A 19,696-nucleotide genomic window follows, 5' to 3' on the forward strand; every position below is an offset into this window, starting at 1 on the left:
CATTTTTTATGATTGCCACATGACAGCTTATTATTCGTCCACATGTACAAATAATTGGCTAGGAATGGTGGTATGATGTTACTTTAAGAGGTGTTTTCATTTTAATACAAACCTATCCCGATTGTTTGATATATATGGTATCTGAACAAGTATAAATTAATATCGAATAAAGTTGTGCGACATATTTGTAAAATCGAACATGGTAAAAGTAGCGAGAATTTATATAATAAGTAGTACTCCGTATGAGTTAATTGTTGAAATAAAAATTATTATATTACATATAGATGTGAAATAAATTCTATTTTAGGTAAATCTTATCTGAACGAGTTTATTTGAGATTTATGTTTCGGCAAGCTAGCTCAAGTACTAAGAAAATACTTCTAATATTTTTGCAGGCTGAGACTGAAGCAAATTGACATTGAAGAGTTGTGATATTCTTCCATTTCCATAGTGATTAAACTACAGATTTGGCTAATTAGCTTAACATGGATATATATTGAGTTCTCGATTAACTTCGATATTGGTTGTCGTCTTAATAAAGTACAAATTATGTGATTTGATTATATGGAGTAATACTTATATTAACAATTGCGTCTCCAAAATTTACTCATTAGACATCGATTATGTCATTTGCACCCAAATCTAGCATATATCTGAGACTTACCTAAGAAGAAAGTAAATACAAGTGAATATGGTCACTTTCATGGACTACATATTTTGTGTGGCGTTTTTTTCATGGGTTGCTAATTAATTGTAGATATCTAAAATTACTCATAAACATTATTTCAAAATAGAACTACTACTAATATTTAGCAACTTAAGTATAAAATTGATTGGCTACGCTAACTATTAAAAGTCGTCAATTTAATTAGATTTTGTCAATTAATTAAACAAAATTGTTCAATATAGGTGTTAACTCAGCACACAAGGCTCACACACTATATGGTATTCACTCTGTAATTCACACAGAACACAAACACACACCGAGCACACAGAGACACACTATGTGCATACAATATGTATTTAAGTTCACGTGTTGGACAAATATTTTCTTTGTAAGAATATAAATGCAGTGTAATTCGTTACAATTATTGCAAGAATATTTCTAATTAATTTTAATTCAATGGACTAATACTCTAGTATGTGTATAAAAATGTAACTATTAAGGCTGAAGATGGTACAATTAATACACTTGATTTTAATTTAACCTCTGTCTCGGAAACCAACATCCTCACCACGGTAAACATCGATGCCAAATAGTTACAAACAAACTAGATAATATAAGAGCAAACTTTTTTTATGCGAATTTTGTCGAGATATCAATTTTGGTCCGTGACATTTGAAAATATCTTTTAAGGTCCATAAACTTCAATATAATATCGTTTAAACTACTTTTTCATTGTTTCAAACTTTTTTGGACAAAAATACCCTCAAACTCATAAAGGGCATTTCAACCTATTTATTCTCATTTCTTTATTAAAATATTTAATTTATCTCTCTTAATTATAAACAAGACGCCTATATTATTGAATTGTCATATAGCTAGTAATCATCACTGTGGATTATGTGAAAATGGCGGGTTTAGGAAACAAACTCATGAAAGCGATCATATTTAAGAAGGTCATCGAAAAACATAAGCGTTGTTGACCTGCGGAGCCCCTTGCTCCCTTGCTGGCAATGGATGGTGGAAAAATTGCATTGAACTAACTACGACCATTAAGGGTTGAGGCAGAGCTATCGCACCGTGGGATTGGTGAAAACTTGAAGGCAAAATTAAATAGACTTTTGCAACCCTTGTAGGCTAGAGGTGGGGTCGGTCGATCTACCAACTTGATCTGGAACCGTCATTGATATGCAGATACAGATATGCAGATACAATTAATATATTTTGTACACATTTCAACAATGATACGTACTACTACAAAATACATGACTTCATATTATTACCCTTTAGTACCATGCTGCACATTTAATGCCAAAATATGTTTTCATAAATGCATCAAGATTTTCATTAATATACTACTACTACTACTACTATATATCATTTTCCAATTCTTATTGCCCCTTCAAACAGTTATACTTTTTCTAATTATTTTCAGATTAAAATACAAAGATAAATAATGAAAGAGCTCTACTTCCAAAAAAAAGGAATGGATGGTTTTGGAACCGTTGACAGAATTTGGATTGCATTTGTCGGGTACGTACTTCTTCTCTTTCTATGCCATTATCTATATAATTTTGAGTATACTATTTTGATGAAGTCAACAAACAATGCTGTTTTGTTATAGTATTAAAAGACTATAGCTGCAGATTATTTGTAACAATTGTTAGTTAATTTGTTGATGGCTTTCTTGATTTTCCAAAGCATAACTTGTGCAATTCGAAACTTTTACTAACTTTATTTGAATGTTACAGGACTGGATTAATGCTTGTATATCCATTGTAAGAGACCCTAAACTTTTTCTTATTCTATTGAATTGTTCAAAACTTGATAAAGCACATAAACATCATTTTTTTGATCAAAAATTGGATTTTAAAACATAAGTTTTTGTTGACTTCAACTGTCCCTATGAGAATTAGTTTTGGCATAATTTGCAATCACCAATATAATAATTAGTCTCGTGGGACAATTGCAAATGTACTAGTAAAGTTACATTTGATTTCACAGGGTTTAAACGTTATGGGACCATTTTTCAAGTGCAATTTACCTTAATTTTAATACTCTAAAATATAACTGAATTGATATAGATATGCATCAATGAGAGCAATACAGAGCCCTTCAACCCAAAACGGTAAGAAATGGCTGACATACTGGGTTCTCTACTCCTATGTTACATTATTCGAGATCTTATGTTGGAAGATCCTTCAACGGTAATAATATTTTTCAATTTTTCTTCATAAACATCAAAACAAATACGGAGTACATACTTATAAAAGTGAGTTAATATAACTACATTATTATGTAGGGTTGTGATCTGGCCATACATGAAGCTTATATTCTTTTTGTGGCTGTCCTCCTTCGGCGCAGCCTACATTTACGAGAATTTTGCAAGAAGGTATACTAAATTTCGGAACTACATCGGTCAAAAATTTATAGAAGATGATAGCAGGGTTATTCAGATGATGAGTCTCGACACCAGTCAATCAATTGATAGATATATTGAAAAATACGGCTCTGAAGCCTTCGATAGGGTTGTCCAGGAGGTGAGACTACTATATCCCTTTGTATGTTAATACGGTATCTGAGCAGGTCTAAATTGGTTTAGAGTTAAATGGTTCGGCTTCTAAATAAAATCAAACATTATAAGAATTTTTATTACTATAAAATAGAGTTAATTGTCTTGAAAATAGAATTTTGATGTACTTTCTTATTTTTAATATGGTTACTAGCAATTCTATTATATTCTCGAGTTAAGTCGTTAATTTGACTTCCTTATAAAATCGAGCGTGACGATAATCATAATAATTTATAATAGGTGAGACTACTATATCCCTTTGTATATTAATACGGTATCTGAGCAGGTCTAAATTGGTTTCGAGTTAAATGGTTCGACTTCTAAATAAAATTGAACATTATTAGAATTTTTAGTACTATAAAATAGAGTTAATTGTCTTGAAAATAGAATTTTGATGTACTTTCTTATTTTTAATATGGTTACTAGCAATTCTATTATATTCTCGAGTTAAGTCGTTAATTTGACTTCCTTATAAAATCGAGCGTGACGATAATCATAATAATTTATAATAGGGTTAGTTTTCTTGTAATTAGAGTCTGGATACATGCCTTCGTTGACATGGTATCTGATCAAATTTAAATTATTCTGGAATAAAGTTATTCGACATGATAAAAGTCGTAAGAAGAATGAGTTAATTCTGTTGGAATAAAATTTATATTATGTTATATACATTGTAAAATAAGTTGTATTTTAGGTAAATCTTATATGAACGAATTTATATGAGACACTAATGAAATAATACTGTTAATATTTGCAGGCTGAGAGTGAAGCACAAAGAGTCAATTTCCATAGAGATTAAACTATATTTATATCTCATTATTCTTTGCCGAGTTCTCGATTTGCTTCCTTTTTAATATTCGACTTAATCAAGTGATATGTTTTTAACTTTTTATATAAATACTATCGATGTAGTTTGATTAATGTAATAAATGGTTTTCTTTTATAATCGCCTATTATTTATAATCGTGTCTACGTACAATTTTACTCATTCGACAAAGTTTATACTATCATTTGTACTAAAATCAAGCATATAGCTAAGACTTTTACCTAAGAAGAAAGTCACTAAAAGTGGAAGCAAGAATATTAGGAAGTTTCATACAGATTTTGTATTGTTTTTTTTTTTCATGTTGCTAATTAATACTTCTTCCGTTTCATAGTAGTGAAAGCATTTTTTTCGGTATAAAGATTAAGAAAAAATTGTGTTAAGTAAGTTAGGTAATGGAAGAATAAAGTAGAAAATGAAAAAGGTAGAGAGAGATGAACAGAGAATAAGTAAGAGAAAATAAGGTAAGCGCGAAAAAATGTGGAAATGAATCCATTAAATAGAAAACGTACAAATGACAAAACGACTCCATTACTGCTATAAAATAGAAGGAAATACTAATAGATATCTAAAAATACTCATAAATAATATTTTCAAATATTTAGCAACTTAAATATACAATTGATTGGGTACGCTAACTATTCAAAGTAGTCAATTTAATCATATATTTCCAATTAATTGAATTGTGACAAAATTATTCAATATAGCCATAGTCATAATTTAACAAGTTAAACATTATATACGTGCCTAACAAAATTACACTAGTAATTATAATCAATTAATAATTTATGAATTTAGTCATAATTCGTTTCATACTTTAAATTTAGTCCTTATGTCAATAACGCACATACACCCCCCAACATACGTATCCTGATATAGTTTATTAATACATTGCAGTTTCTTCAAAGAGACCTATTTCTGGTTCCCAAGTGCCTTTCTGCCCCTTGGGGAAGAGAGTGTCAGATAGCTGGTCGGATGTCGAGCCAGGGGAGTGAATTATTTTGGGTACGTCTCTAAGGACATCCTTAGAGCGTCCACAATGGATGCCCTAGTGAAAGTCCTAGTGAGAGCCCTAGTGGTTGCCACGTCAGCATGCCCTATCTTTCTGCAATGGTGGAGCCCTAGTGCATGCCCTATCCCTTATCCACTTTTCATTTCAATTTTAAATCATTGTTTTTTAATTTTGTTTTTAATTACTATAAAATGCCAAAAATATATTATTTTAAACACCACAAATGCAAAAAAAAAAAAAAAAAAAAAAAACTACATTACTTAATTTAAAAGTGGAACTACATCATACTTAGCTAAAAAAAACTACATTAAAACTAAAATACTGAAAAAAAGAAAAAACCAAACTAATCATCTAAATTCAACCTCTGGGCCAAATTCTTGATCATATTCTTAGTCCTCTGTCTGGCTTCCGGATCGGTTTCTTCACGAAGGCTGTTTTGGGCGTCAAGTATAAACCTATACTCAACCATCACGCGGTAACCTCCGAACTCCTCAATCGCCCTGTCCATGAGCTGAACAGATGGAGGAGGCGCAGCCTGCCGGGGGGGCCGCTGATCCAGACGCGCCCGCCTTCGCCTTCCCTTTGGCCTGGGCTTTGGCAGCCTTGGTACCAATGGGACGTCTAAAAGTAGACGTAGCGTGCCGGAACTCCCTTCCGGCTCAGCGTTCAGATCCACAGGAGATGGGCCGCTGCTCGTGTAATCGCCAGCGGCGGTGTTCTTCGTCCGCTTCGGAGCCGAGGATCCAACCGGTATCCCTCTGTTGAACTTCCCCTTATCCTTCAAGATCAGCCAAACATTGTACAGCTTGAACTGCCCGAACTGTTGTTGGTACTCGGACAACGACTTGTTGAGGACATCCTCCATGCTCTCACCGCTAGCTCTTCCGGCCCTGTTCCAGTTGTAGATATAGCAGAAGTTGTTGATGTGGACCTTGATCTGATCCCAACACTTGCGCAGCTGAACCTTGGTCTGCTTGAACGCCCACTTCGGTTTCACCTCGTTGTAGTGTTCCTCAATGCGATCCCACATCCTGGCCGAAGTCTGGTTGTTGGAGGCTATCGAATCCTCTGATACATCGACCCAACACTGAGCCACCTACAGGTACTCATCCAACTCGTAGTCAGTACGCCCTGTTGTGTACTCCTCGTTCGGCTCGTCGTGTGGGAGTGGGACTGGGACCGATGACGCCTTTTCTTTCCGCGCCATCTTCTTCCTCCCTTTCTTCGGCGGCGGCCGCACAGGGGTAGGAGGTTGCCCACAACTAGGCTCCATATCCTCAACCCGATACTCCTCGGTGCCGAAGAATGGATCGAACTCAGAGTCGGAGACGAAAGTGGATCCTACAGATCCAGGCGTCTCAACCTGGTAGTCTTCGTGGCCGGGCCACCGGGCGCCGCTGCCGCCTCCTCCTCCTCCAAACATCGGCATATCGTCGTCGACATTATTCGGGCTCGGGTATTGACTCGGATCCATTGTTGAAAGTGTGGATATTGAGAGAATATAGAAGAGAAAGTGAAAGGTTTGGTGTGTGAAAAGTGAAGAAAATGGAGTATTTATAGTGGTTTAAATTAGGGTTAAATAATTAAAAAAAAAAAAAATAGGGCTCGGCTCGGGCGCGCCTCTGCAATGGGCGCCGGAGCTCACGCCCGATCGGTCGCGCTCGGGCGTGACCGAGGGCTGCAATGGATGCCTGACCACGCCCGAGCCCGATCTCGGCCGATCGGGCGCGCGATCGGGCATCCATTGTGGATGCTCTTAACCCCATCCCGGATTTGGGCCGCAAGTCCCCTCCACGTCATCATTCTCCTAAATTTGGGGACCCAGGCCACAACTCCATTAACCCCGCAAGCCATAACTCGGGCACAACTATTCATTTGCACTATTCACGACTACAACCTATTTTACTCGTAAAATAGAATACGTTGAACAATTAAAACTGGGAAAATTTATTATTCAGTTGAAAAATAGAAAATTAAAAATCCGATGAAAAAATTTTACAAATCCTAGAAAAAAAAATATTAAAACCTAGAAAATAAAAGTTACATCCTATTCACAATGCCATTCCAACCAAGGCCTCAACTATGATGTAATCACTCACGTGTTACTATCAGTAACTAGTTTTATGTATGATTGCAGTAGAACTAAAGCTTTATTCCATGCATTCGAGTTGTTGTTCGTCTTCTACTATTTCCCACCTGACCTGCTGCTTATCCTGCAAATGAACAAACAGAAATAACTATCACAACCATATGATGATCCTCAGCAATAACAATGATCAACATGATGATCCATAACAATACCAATGATCCGAAACTGTCTGTGTGTCCCTCAGAAACCTGCTGTCCACTCAAAACATCTGCAAAAACGCACAATCAACATCCAATCAACAGAATCAGCCGGTGGTCCAGTAATTGTTCTACTTGATCAATTTTAAAACCTATGCAGATTATATTAACTCATGAACACGCTGATGCTGTTCTTGGTGTGGATGATATACGTGTTGTGCAACCTTTTAGTCCAACAAATGACATTAACCCTACTCCCGTCTACCTTACTCAAGATTCAATGGAAAGGTATACTGCACGTCGAAAGAATTTTTCCCATACTTACATTGGTAAAATTGTATTAATACTTTTCATTGCCATATCTTATAACTTGACTAGCAAGCTTAAGCAGTAAGACGATTTCATTACATCATTATGATTTGTAAAGTGATACCAATTGGAGTACACATACACTTTTTTTTTTACGTAAAATAGCCCGTTTGATATTTAGTTTCCCTGTGGCATTAGTGGATCAGTCTGCAGATATCTTATGCATACATATCTTAGACTATAAACCTTGACATTTATATATTATGTGTTTATAATTTATTATAGTTAAAAGCAAACTGTAAATTGAAAATCTTGCTACCAATGTATTTGCAATATTCTATGCTACATAATTTATTGTTTTTTAACAGCATTGCAGTGAAATTCCCTTACTTGGTTCAGAAAAAGCTAAAGCCTGGCCAGGAAGTTAGACGTGTAACACAACTTGACTGGAAATATATAGAGAGTGATTTTACAAAGCCATTCATGGCATCTGGATTGCAGTTTGTTCCTCTCCCAGTTAGTTATATCTTATTCCTTTTACCGACAAGTGTATTGTTTTATCTGAAGATAGTTCTTATGCCTTACTTGTATACTCAAGTTTTTCTGCTCTTTATAGGTGATGCATGGTGAAGACTATGTGTGCTTAGGTTTTCTCTTTGGCCAAAGATATAAAGTAGCTTATATATCAGATGTTTCACGCTTTCTTCCATCTACAGAAAACTAAACTGTAAGCACTCACTTTCTATTTGTTACTGTCGATCCAGCCTGGCCAATCTATTATCCAGCAGATATTTGTTACGTATAGAATGTATATCATCATTAATTAGAAGCATGGTAAAGAATAAGAAATCAACTGGTATATCTTATGAAAGCAAATGGTCTAATGAAGTGTTTGAACAGATTTAATTATCAAATGGTCTAATGGTAAGACTTAATTAAAGGGTCTAATGACAAGATTTAGTCAAATGGTCTAGTGATAAGATTTAATCAAATGGTCTAATGATAAGATTTAATTAATAAACCCATCAGTATTCTCTTAAATCTTAGTATTCCTTGTGTCTATCTTGTGAATCTTGTGATACGATTTCTTTAAACGTGTTGAATAACTTCCAAGTTAAGAGAAAATAAATCAAATGGTCTGATCTTGTAACCGGTAGTTGTGATTTATATGCTGTTGTGCTGCGTGACAAAGAAACACATTTTGATTAGCCTGAAGTTAACGGCCATGCACTTGTGCATAAGTCCAAACCTTCTTACAAATACACCCCTGTTTTTGTAGATATTTCAAAAGATGGTGGTCAACAGTTAGATCTTCTTATCTTGGACACTTTGTATAAGGTAAGCTGCTGCACCTAAGATCCTTATACATTCATATTTATAGTACCACTTAGTTCATGAAGAATTTTGCTTAAAATCAGTTCTAGTTCTCGTAATACTTTTTCTTTGATTTGGTAGATAAATTGAAGAGTGCTTATTCTGAAAATGCAGAGAGCTTTCCGTTTTGGATGTGTTTTCCTATATTAGTAAAACTTCTTTATTACTTTCCAGTTATTGCCTTTTTGAAAATCCTTTTGATTTGAATCAGTTGATATGTTTTATTGCAATTCGACCCTTTTTTTGTGTTTTTTTGAAGGAAGGTCGAATAAACTGCTTGGATGAGAATGACCGTGGAGACTTTCTTGGTTTAACTGAATATACTTGATCTTCTAGCAGCATGCACTGAGTTTGAAACTCCAGTTTGTAAACTCAATACCAATTTTTTTTTCAAAATTTCAGTACACATATACAACTGTGATCAAATTACGATATCCTTTTCCTACTTTAAAACACTTGGATAAAGGTAGCCTTCTTGCAGCTTTAATAATAAATCTATTACTACTCATTTATTTATTTTTCTTTCTCCAAATTATTGTTATAATATAAAAAAAAAAAGAGAAAAACTGGCCAAGAAATAGATCAGAATGAGATATCGATATTATATTGTTATAGAGGCTATGATGATAATAATTAATAAGTAGGTTGACAACAAGTAAATACCCGGGCTGCCGAAGAAGCCGCCAGCCTGGTTCGAGGTGGAGGGGTTGGGTCGGGTGGCTATGGAATAATAAGAGCAGCTGATTTCATGGTGTGATTTGGGAGAAGATTTGAAATGAGCGGTGTGTAATAAAAGTACACCAAGATCTGAATCGCGCCAGCAGCTACACCAACTGCATTTCCAACCTACACCAAAATATAGTCATGTACTCATTTATAAGATCAATCCATAATTCACACTGGAATGATTCATTGTTATTTAATGAACTTACCACAATGTAAAGGTTGAGATTAATAAGGCGGCCATATATTACCCAATCGATCCCATTCAATAAACCAGCAAAGCAGACCCAAAATGGAATGAGCTCGGTGTTTTGGGTAATCATAACTTGTCTCTGTTATTAGTTGACATGTCAAATGCTGATAGCGCTAGCATAACTCAACGTAAAGATGCAAAAACTCAACGTAAAGATGAAAAAATATACCAGGGCTGTCATCGGAGACAGATACATGATCGCCATAGAAATGGAACTGACAGTCCCTAAGACGATGGATCGAATGGCCAACGTATGAATGCCAACGAAGGCAACTAGAGCTATCATTCCAAAACCAGCAAGCTCCAAAATGAGAATAGCAGATATGATGCCCTGATTGCATAAAATTTATCAAAATTGATTTTGATAACAATCACGTAAATACAATACTACAATACTAACAACATTATTATACTTACCCTATTCTCCTGGTTTGTGTACCAGAAGAAGACGGCCAGGTACATCACCGACGGTGTAAAACCAAATGCATTTAAGCTGGTCAACAAAATACCGCTGAGGGTGTGCACCATTGTTGCACCATAAAGCATCCCGAACATGAAGTTCTGCACTGAGGCTAGGAACAGATATGGGCGCAGTAGCCCTGTTCCTCCATTTTGCCGGATTTTCCAACAGATCATCCTATTGTAAAAAACTAGTTAAAAACTCAGCTAGAACGTGATTAGTTTTTTCTTAGTCTAATCATTTAACTGCTAATCTTAATTAAACGACATAATCTGAATCTACTTCCTTATTAATTAGAGGCAGAGAAAGAAGTAATTACGCTGGAGAGATGATCAGCACTGTTGATAGAACATAGCCTACATCAAACGAATTAGTGCTCGCATTAATTTCATGAAGAAGAAAATAATATGCTAGCAAATGTTCCTAAATCCGATTAAGATTTAAATCAGTAGAGTTCCAGCAAAAAAAACAATATGCTGGCAAATTCCATGAAATAAAAATGCCGAAAGTGTAAACGAAATAACTCATAATGAAATGTTCCAAAATTTTGGTTAATTCCAACAAGAAATAACAATTTGTTTACTCTAATGAGTACCTTGAGATTGTGAATCAAACAATCGTGATGCAAAAATCACGATGCAAAACAAATAGATTGTCACGGAAAGAAGCGTCAAACTTAAAATGGTAAACCTACTCACATTTTCAGAAAACACGCCAATACAAAACAAATCGATGAAGAAACTAAAAGTTCACGCTCAGTTCTGGAGCGATGGAAAGATGCATGAACCTAAAATGGAAACACAGGTCTCCATGCTTAAAATTACAAAAGAAAAGGATGAAATACAAACCAATAATCCCCGTGTTGGTGAATTTCTACCTTAAGGTTTTACTTTAATTTCTCAATAAATATCTGCAATTTAATTATCTCTCAATCTATTTACTGAATTCCTATCTTACTATAACCTTTAGGATTGTGATCAAATAACAACTCTAAATATTGTACAAACTCAAAACTATGATCTGTTGATATTGAAAAATGTCAACAGATCAAAAAAAAACATCAATAGGAAAATGTCAACAAAATTTCAACGGTAGTCGATGATTAATGCTGTGTTGATATTGTGTTGATACTGTGTGGAAATTAAAATCTTTAAATTTTACACTGTATTGATATTGTATTCAAACTGTGTTAACAAGTTTTGAGTTTGTACAATATATAAGTTTGCATTTTATCACTACTCATAACCTCTATCTGCAATTTAATTAACTCTTATGAGGGCATGTTTGATAAGATAGTAATGCATAGATATAGATAGTTATATGAGTATTTCCAAGTGTTTGGTATACTAGTTAACCTAACATGTGAGTCCGTGTTTTTTCTCTATGGCCCATTCGAGCCCGAAGATTTTTTCTAAAATAATACCGATATGTATGTCACACATGTGGTGAGATACAAATCTGCCTCAATTTATTTACATAGAAAAGAAAAAGAATTCTCCTTCGTGCCCTTGCGTCAATATCTTCCAGAAGTCCACTGCATACTCTTCCTTCAAATCTCATGAATAATTAAATCAAAAGTTCACTAGCAAAATTTCCATTCGGTAGGTGCTTATTTATTACTATCAATCTTTTTCTTTTTTTTTTATTAATTATGAAATTTTTTGTGAGTAATTCAATTTGTTGCCACTTGTGATGATTTATGTTGATTAATATTGATTTGGAACAAAAATATTTTCTCATGGGTTTTTGAAAAGCTCTGTTTGTAGCTTTAATCAACGGTAGGCTTAAAGAGCTTTGTTTATGAACAATTAATAATGGCTTGCTTTTCTATGTAAATATAATGTTTTTTACCATTCAAAGAAGAATGGAGTAGTATTTTACTGCTTTAAGTTTAGAACCGCCGAGAAATGACGATGGAGAAATGGAAAGGGAATTGTAATGTTTGTTTTTTTAAGCATGTCAACTAAGGTATAGCTAAAAACAATTTAGCAAATAAGTAGATTTGTATAAGGTCAAATAAGTCACTGCATATTTAATTTTGATTTCATAACATTTATATCAAACAAAGTGGACTTATAAGAAAAGAAGTAACTAAGGTATCAAACGCGTGATATTAAAATCAAATCGTATCCTAACTTGGTCCTAACTCCTGATAATTTACTAACCATCTTCATTTTTTTTTCAATTTTTTAAAATTATACAATTTCTACATTAAGAAACTTTTGAACAACATAACACTACTAATGTGGAATTAGTGTAACACTACTAAAAAACAAGCTAATTACCGAGGAATTTACGGGCGAAGGAAATTAAAGGAGTGAGGGCGAGAGCTTCAATAGACTCCTCTTCTATTTCTAAAATAAAACTATGCTAAGTACGCAATCAATTCATTCCTTATGATATAACCTCAGGATTGATAGCATTTCCCTAAATAATTCATTCAAATAAATTAGTTTTTCGGGATTGATATAGCAGAATGTGACACTATGATACATCAGTTGACATATTTGCTTATTTTAAGGTTATTGAAATAACAAAAGACATTTAAGTGAGTGTCGTAGAATTAAAAAAGTGAGCATAGGGAATTAAAAAAAAAAATAGAGATATATACGATGACAATTTTTTTAAAGCAGCATTTGTTAGTATTGGGTAGGCATGTTAATTTTTATTGGGCCTTTTTTTGGAGCTTTTTGGATATTCTAATTCTAATATAAATAAAATTAAATTCTTATATTAATTATTTTATTTTTGTAAAATATATTTCTATTTTGCTTAACTTACAAAAATTAAAATTTGAATTATATTTTATTTATTTCGATAGTACTAAAAATTATTTATTTCGGTCGTACTAAGTTTTTGTTCTTGTTTATGAATATCTATGTTTTGTTGAACTATTTATTTAATCAAATTATATGTTTTTTTTTCCCTTTTGGTCCTTAGTCGCACATTTTCCTTTATTTGCATATCTTATTCTAACTAACACATACTATTTGATCTTTAGTTGTACATCTCCCTCTTTGTCATTTGTTTAATTTTATTTTACTCCGTTCATATCGTAAATTGAAATTGTCGAATTTGCAATGTTTCATTTAGAGTTCGGATTTGCAATGTGTCATTTAGAGTGAGTTGGGAGGAGTGTATTTCTATTTTGTTATTATTTATAATATTTTTAATTATTTATAGCGTTCTGAATACTTTATTGTAATTAACACGCATTCTTTATCTATAAATATCAGTATATTCTCTTTACATCTCTCCTTTTCAATCTACTTACCTTAAAATTTATCTTCATATTTGAAATTCTTATGTTTTTAATCTACTTTTAGAATTTGTCTTCATTATTTGAATCTTAAATTTTAACTTCATTATTTGAAAATATTATGTCCCGTGTAGCACGGGTGATGACACTAGTTCAACGAGGCCGTGGCCCAACAACAAGCCCATTAAGGTAGCGGGTCGTCACCTTCGCTTAAAATTAGCTCCATTTTTCCGATTATCCTCTTTCCCTCACACGCACTACACACAGCTGACGGAATAAGGCTTTCTCCACCATCAATGCAGCGCCGTCTCTGCTATACATAATTCCAATTCGAGATTTTATTGCCTTCCGTTTCCCTGTAAGTTTGCTCGCTTTTTTTTATCACCTGATTTTGTGGCAGATTTGGGCGTTTTCATGTGTAATTTGTGTCTCTCACCCGAATTCCGAATTCTGTATTTTTGTTTGGTTTATTGAGAGAATATAATGTGATTGATGGGTATCGGGTCGGTATTAGGGTTTATTTTATTTTAGTTCCCGATTTGACCCATCTCTTATAGCATAAACGGGTCGGATTGTTCTCGTGTTCATTTTCGGGTTATACAATTGTCCTTGTTATTATACATCACAGCATGTTTTGCCTCCAAAATCTCATCTTGAGCTGATTGTGCATAGTTTCTCAGATTTTGGAAGTGTTCATTTTTCGTTATGTAATTTAGAATTTGAAGAATGAAGTGATTTGCATTGCCTTTGTTGATTAGGTCAAGTTGTGAGGTGATGGAGATCACAGAAGAGGCAGTGATTGTCAATTCTAGTAGGTTGAAATCTGTTGTATGGAATGACTTTGACAGAGTTAAAAGAGGTGAAACTTTTGCGGCTATCTGTCGGCACTGTAAGAGAATACTCAGCGGGTCGAGTACCAGTGGGACGTCTCATTTGAGGAATCATCTGATCAGGTGTCGCAGGCGTTCAAACCATGATATAAGTCAGTTGTTGACGAGGGGGAAGAGGAAGCAAACCACACTAGCTATAACCAACTATAGCTATAACCAATCCGCGATGAAGAATGAGATGGTAACCGTTGCAAGTACAAGTTTTGAGCAAGGGGTGAAAGTCAGAAATGTGGGCCCGGGAAGCTTAAATTTTGATCAAAGGCGGAGTCAGCTAGATCTTGCGCGTATGATTATAATGCATGGATATCCCTTGGGTATGGTTGAGGATGTTGGCTTCAAGACATTTCTTCAAAACCTGCAACCCTTGTTTGATTACGTGACAGTTAATGGAATTGAGGCTGACTGTATAGAGATCTATAAAAAGGAGAAGCAAAGAGTGTACGAGGAATTGGATAAATTACCCGGGAAGGTCAGCCTTAGTGCTGATAGATGGGCTACTAATGGAGGCTCAGAGTATCTATGCTTGATAGCACATTACATTGATGATTCTTGGGAACTAAAGAAGAAAATTTTGAACTTTTTGTCTGTTGATACTTCTCAAGCAGAAGACATGCTCTCAGAATTGATCATGACGAGTCTTAGAAATTGGGATATCGACAGAAAGTTATTCTCATTGACTATTGATAATCGTCTCACATACGACAAAATTGTGTGTAGAATCAGAGACCAACTCTGTCAGCATAGGTTCCTCATGTGTGAAGGACAATTATTTGATGTAAGATGTGCAGGAAGTACCGTGAAGTTATTGGTCCAAGATGTCCTGGAAACTTCACGTGAGATAACCAACAAAGTTCGTGAAACTATACAGTACATTAAAGGTTCTCGTGCAACACAAGAAAAATTCGATGAGATAGTACAGTTAGTTGGCATCAATGGGCAGAAATGGCTGTCTACTGATAATCCATTTCAGTGGAACTCGACGTATGTGATGCTTGAGGCTGCTTTAGAGTACAAAGAAGCCTTCCCTCAGTTGCAAGAACATGACCCTGACTTTTCTATGTGTCCTTCTGGCATAGATTGGGACAGAATGAGGGGCATTACGAGCATCTTGAAGTTCTTTCATGAAGTCTCTAATGTCTTTGTTGGTCGCAAACATGTCACTGCAAATTCTTATTTTGCTGAGATTTGTGACATTCATTTACAGTTGATCGAATGGTGCCAGAAGTCAGATGATTTTATCAGCTCTTTGGCATTGAAATTGAAATCAAAATTTGATGAGTATTGGAAGAAATGCAGCTTGATTATGGCTATTGCAGCCATCTTGGATCCACGATTCAAGATGAAACTGGTGGAGTACTATTATCCCCAAATCTATGGTGATAGTGCTCCTGATTGCATAGACATTGTTTCAAATTGCATGAAAGCTCTTTACAGTGGTCATGCTATCTATTCACCTTTAGCTGCTCACGGTCAAAATTCATCTTCTGAAAGTAATGGTAGTGCTGTTAAGGACAGACTTAGTGGGTTCGACAGATATCTCCATGAAACCTCAGTTAGCCAAAACACAAAATCAGACTTAGACAAGTATCTAGAGGAACCACTTTTCCCTCGTAGTGCTGATTTTAGTATATTAAACTGGTGGAAAGTTCATGAGCCAAGATATCCTGTGCTTTCCATGATGGCCCGCAACATATTGGGGATTCCAATATCAAAAGTTGCACTGGAATCCCTATTCGATACTGGAGATAGAGCCCTCGACCATTCTTGGGGTGCTGAGAAGTCTGATACTCTGCAAGCTTTGATGTGTTCTCAAGATTGGATGCGCAACGAAGTGGAAGGTAGATGCCTTATACCATATTTTTGATTTGTAATATTATGCACTTTCTGCTCACGTACTCTGCATTTTGTAGCAACAGATCCCAAACCTCCCGTCTTTGCCTTGCACAGCGATGCAAATTAGCAAACTTCTGGTATGGTCCTTTATACTACATGTTCCAGCTATGTATTAAAGGTGAATTTGTTTTCAGTATTTTTATTCTTGTTATTTTGAAAATTGCACAGTGCAGATCTTCAACTAGTTTTCGGGCAATGGATGATGGTGACCTCTCATCCAGGTGTTAGATACAAAACTAGTCTTCTCGCGTATTTATTTTTGCCGCCTGTTTCAATGGCGAGAAGAAAGGATAACATTAATGGAGAAGTGGTATTCATGTATATAATGAGGGATTCTTTGTGTTTCAGCTATATTTAACTCATCTGAAGATGTATCTGATATGCAAGGTACTGCTACATATCGGATTTTTGTCGGAGTTCAATATGCAGGGCGATATAGCAAAAGTTCATATTTGTTCATATGCTTTAGCTTTGAATAGGATCTGTTAAGATAAGGTGGTCCAAACTTTTTACCATTTTTCCAATCATTTATCCTAATGTTGCTGGAAAATCTGAAGTTCTGACTGACGATATCCCATTGAGCTTAACGTAGAGGTTTATTTTTACATTCCTTTGTCAGTTTCTAAATGTGTATTTAACCTCTTTGTTTAGAGCAATGGCGGGATACTAGTTTACTCGTTCTTACAATTTGTACATTTCAACAAGAGTAAAGGCCAAATATGGTCCCTAACATATGGTCGTTTTATCAATTTGGTCCTTAAATTCGGACCTGAATCGGTCTTCACTTAACGGTTCTGTTAAAAAATAGACGGTCAACTACAATTTGACTATATTAACTTAATAATGATAATTAATTATGTCTAATTATAATTTTTAATTTCTATTAGAAAAACTTGGAAAAAAACGTAAAAATACAACACTGAATAAATTAAACACACGGACTGGAAAATGGGACTTTCAATTTCTCCTTCTTCTTCCCAAAGAAATTATGCTCCGATGCCCGCCTCAATCCCTCCGCCGCCTCAAAACCCGCCGCAACCCTCGCCGCCTCAAAACCCGCCGAAACCCATGCCGCCTCAAAACCCTCCTGTACGAGCTCCGGCTCAAATTCAGTCGCATTCGAGCCGTAAAGGTGAAATTTTTATCTCCGTTTTTTATTTTTTATTGTTTAGGGTTGGGGTTGTGAGAAATGTGCAATTTTTTATTGATTAGGGTTAGGTCTGATTTTATAGTAATATTTTGGGGGAAGAGAGAAAGAATGAAGAATGAGAGAAAGAATGAAGAAAGGAGAATGAGAATGAAGAGAACGAAGACGTGTTCGTCGTTCCTTTTTGTGTGTTTTACACAATTATATTTTTATTTTTCTGAAATAATTTAAGATATTAATTTAAAATGGTTAATTTCGGTCAAAACATGATTAAATAATTTTGACCGTCAATTTTTTAACGGTTCTATTAAGTAGGACCGATTCGGGTCTGAATTTATTTGTGAGGGATCAAATAATCATAAAGATAATGTTAAGGACCAAATTGATAAAACGGCCATATGTTAGAGACCATATCTGGCCTTTACTCTTTCAACAATCAATTGTTCGAGCTTCGTGCTCCTTTGAGTCAATAATCAGCCCTAGTTGTTACATACATGTTTTAAACCTAACAAACACATTTGTAAAAGCCTCACAGCTTCTTCATGGAGATATGCATACAGTGCTCGATCACCTACTACAACATCAGAGACAGTGAAAAGGTGAGTGCATATAACCCCACCCCATGGATGCTTAAGAATTATTGGAGGTGGGCATGGGCACCCAAAGAAGGTGCAATATTAGTGTGACCTTTCCACTCCATTGTTTTCTTGTCTACTTTCGTTTCCACGTACCTTTCGTTGCTTCCTTATTTATGTTAATACAAGCACTATGATTGTGCACAACTGGGAGAGCCCACCACTCTAAACCTCTAAATACATACACTTTGGTTATGGAGATGTTACTCAAGCAAGGTGGAAAGTGGGGACTCCTTTTCTTTTGCATTAATTGAAATTTGGTGTCCATCTTTTGCTATGGGGAAAAATCCTTTTTGTGCTTAGCATAACTGTCTATCCCTAGTTAGTGCTTTCTTTGTAGGGTTATGATTGTGTATTAAGAATTTGACTTGACCATTTTTAAGATTCTAATTTTGTCAATCCTGGTTTTATGATTTATATCACCTGAAAAAAGTGTGATTTGGTTCTTGGTTATGACCCAAAAGATGTGAATGAAAGTGTTTATTTAAGTAGGTTATACCAATAAGAATATCCTAGAATTAGCTCTTAGTATGAAAAAGTGTGATTTGGTTCTTGGTTATACCAATAAGAATTTCCTAGAATTGCACAACTAGTAAAGTTGAGAAAGAGAATGGGTTATTACCACTTTATGTTCTCATTTTCTCCACCTTTTGAAATAAATACTCATCTCAATGCCTCACTATTTTTGCTTGCCCATACATCTCTTTTCTCTCTCACACACACATTATGTGGCAAAGTCACTTTTTCAACCTTTTGTTGCATATGATTTTTGTGGAGTTATTATTATCAATACTACTACTATTACTACTTGCGTATGGGCAGTTTAGTGTTAGTTCTTTAATGATAATGAGTGTTGTATTCAATTAATTTGAATATGAATCACTACAAGAATTTTGTTGGTCGTTGCGTCTTTGTCATAAGAGTTTATTCGAATAAAAATAAGCAATTCTTGACAGTTGTTCATAACAAGTTATTGGAAATTTTGAAGTTGCAATAGTCTAAGTTAAAAGACATTAAATTCTGTGCGTATATTGTGATTTGGAATTAGTGAATTTTACTTGAATTTATTTTAAATGGAAAACCATTCGATTGAATCCATGGTTTGAGAAAATATTTCCCTAAGACTCCCCACTCATTCTCAATTAATGAAAGTGATTAACCTAGCATGAGTCACAATCAATGTAGATCAACATTTGCATGATTTCCATTTACTTATGAAGCAAGCAATTTGAAAGGTAATTATCCAAATCCATATATTTATTAAAAATAATGATTTTTTAGTATACTTACGCTATGTTGATCAATTGGTCTAAATTTGACCGTGGAAAAGTTGACCTATACTTTTGTATCAAAAACTAGTTTATTTTTGCCCTTGATCATATGGTTAGATTTTTTA

General features: G+C 34.7%; 2 protein-coding genes across 5 annotated transcripts; one reads left to right on the forward strand and one right to left on the reverse strand.

Annotated features, from left to right (window-relative positions):
- Positions 1-9,760: 9,760 nt before the first annotated feature.
- On the reverse strand, positions 9,761-10,652 carry LOC125186707 (bidirectional sugar transporter SWEET4-like). Its single transcript, XM_048083136.2, has 4 exons — positions 10,434-10,652; positions 10,186-10,347; positions 9,973-10,095; positions 9,761-9,886 (listed from the first exon to the last, which is right to left on the reverse strand). Exons 1-4 carry the CDS (start codon positions 10,650-10,652, stop codon positions 9,761-9,763), a joined length of 630 nt encoding a protein of 209 aa, XP_047939093.2.
- Positions 10,653-13,936: 3,284 nt separating this feature from the next.
- Positions 13,937-17,123, forward strand: LOC125188238 (zinc finger BED domain-containing protein RICESLEEPER 1-like). 4 transcript variants are annotated; one of them, XM_089058842.1, is made up of 4 exons: positions 13,937-14,093; positions 14,494-16,463; positions 16,536-16,595; positions 16,687-17,123. In XM_089058842.1, the coding sequence occupies exons 2-3, from the start codon at positions 14,510-14,512 to the stop codon at positions 16,583-16,585; spliced, it is 2,004 nt and encodes a 667-aa protein (XP_088914968.1). In that variant the 5' UTR covers positions 13,937-14,093; positions 14,494-14,509; the 3' UTR covers positions 16,586-16,595; positions 16,687-17,123. The 4 variants fall into 4 exon arrangements, with proteins under 4 accessions (XP_088914968.1, XP_088914969.1, XP_088914970.1 ...); XM_089058843.1 differs by having other exon boundaries at positions 16,692-17,123; XM_089058844.1 differs by having other exon boundaries at positions 16,542-16,595.
- Positions 17,124-19,696: the final 2,573 nt, after the last annotated feature.

The sequence above is a fragment of the Salvia hispanica genome, chromosome 5 (genome assembly GCF_029641045.1).
Source record: "Salvia hispanica isolate PSC_SH4W2 chromosome 5, Shi_PSC_v1, whole genome shotgun sequence".
Classification (NCBI taxonomy): domain Eukaryota; kingdom Viridiplantae; phylum Streptophyta; class Magnoliopsida; order Lamiales; family Lamiaceae; genus Salvia; species Salvia hispanica.

Bases quoted from the DNA above. Each gene is read 5' to 3' on its own strand.
- LOC125186707 (XM_048083136.2), bottom strand. From the start codon at position 10,652: ATGATCTGTTGGAAAATCCGGCAAAATGGAGGAACAGGGCTACTGCGC. The intron at 10,096-10,185 runs GTATATTTTTTC...AACTAATAACAG, and splicing joins TGTCTCCGATGACAGCCCTG to AGACAAGTTATGATTACCCA. The intron at 9,887-9,972 runs GTAAGTTCATTA...ATTTTGGTGTAG, and splicing joins ATCTCAACCTTTACATTGTG to GTTGGAAATGCAGTTGGTGT.
- LOC125188238 (XM_089058842.1), top strand. From the start codon at position 14,510: ATGGAGATCACAGAAGAGGCAGTGATTGTCAATTCTAGTAGGTTGAAA. The intron at 16,464-16,535 runs GTAGATGCCTTA...TGCATTTTGTAG, and splicing joins GATGCGCAACGAAGTGGAAG to CAACAGATCCCAAACCTCCC.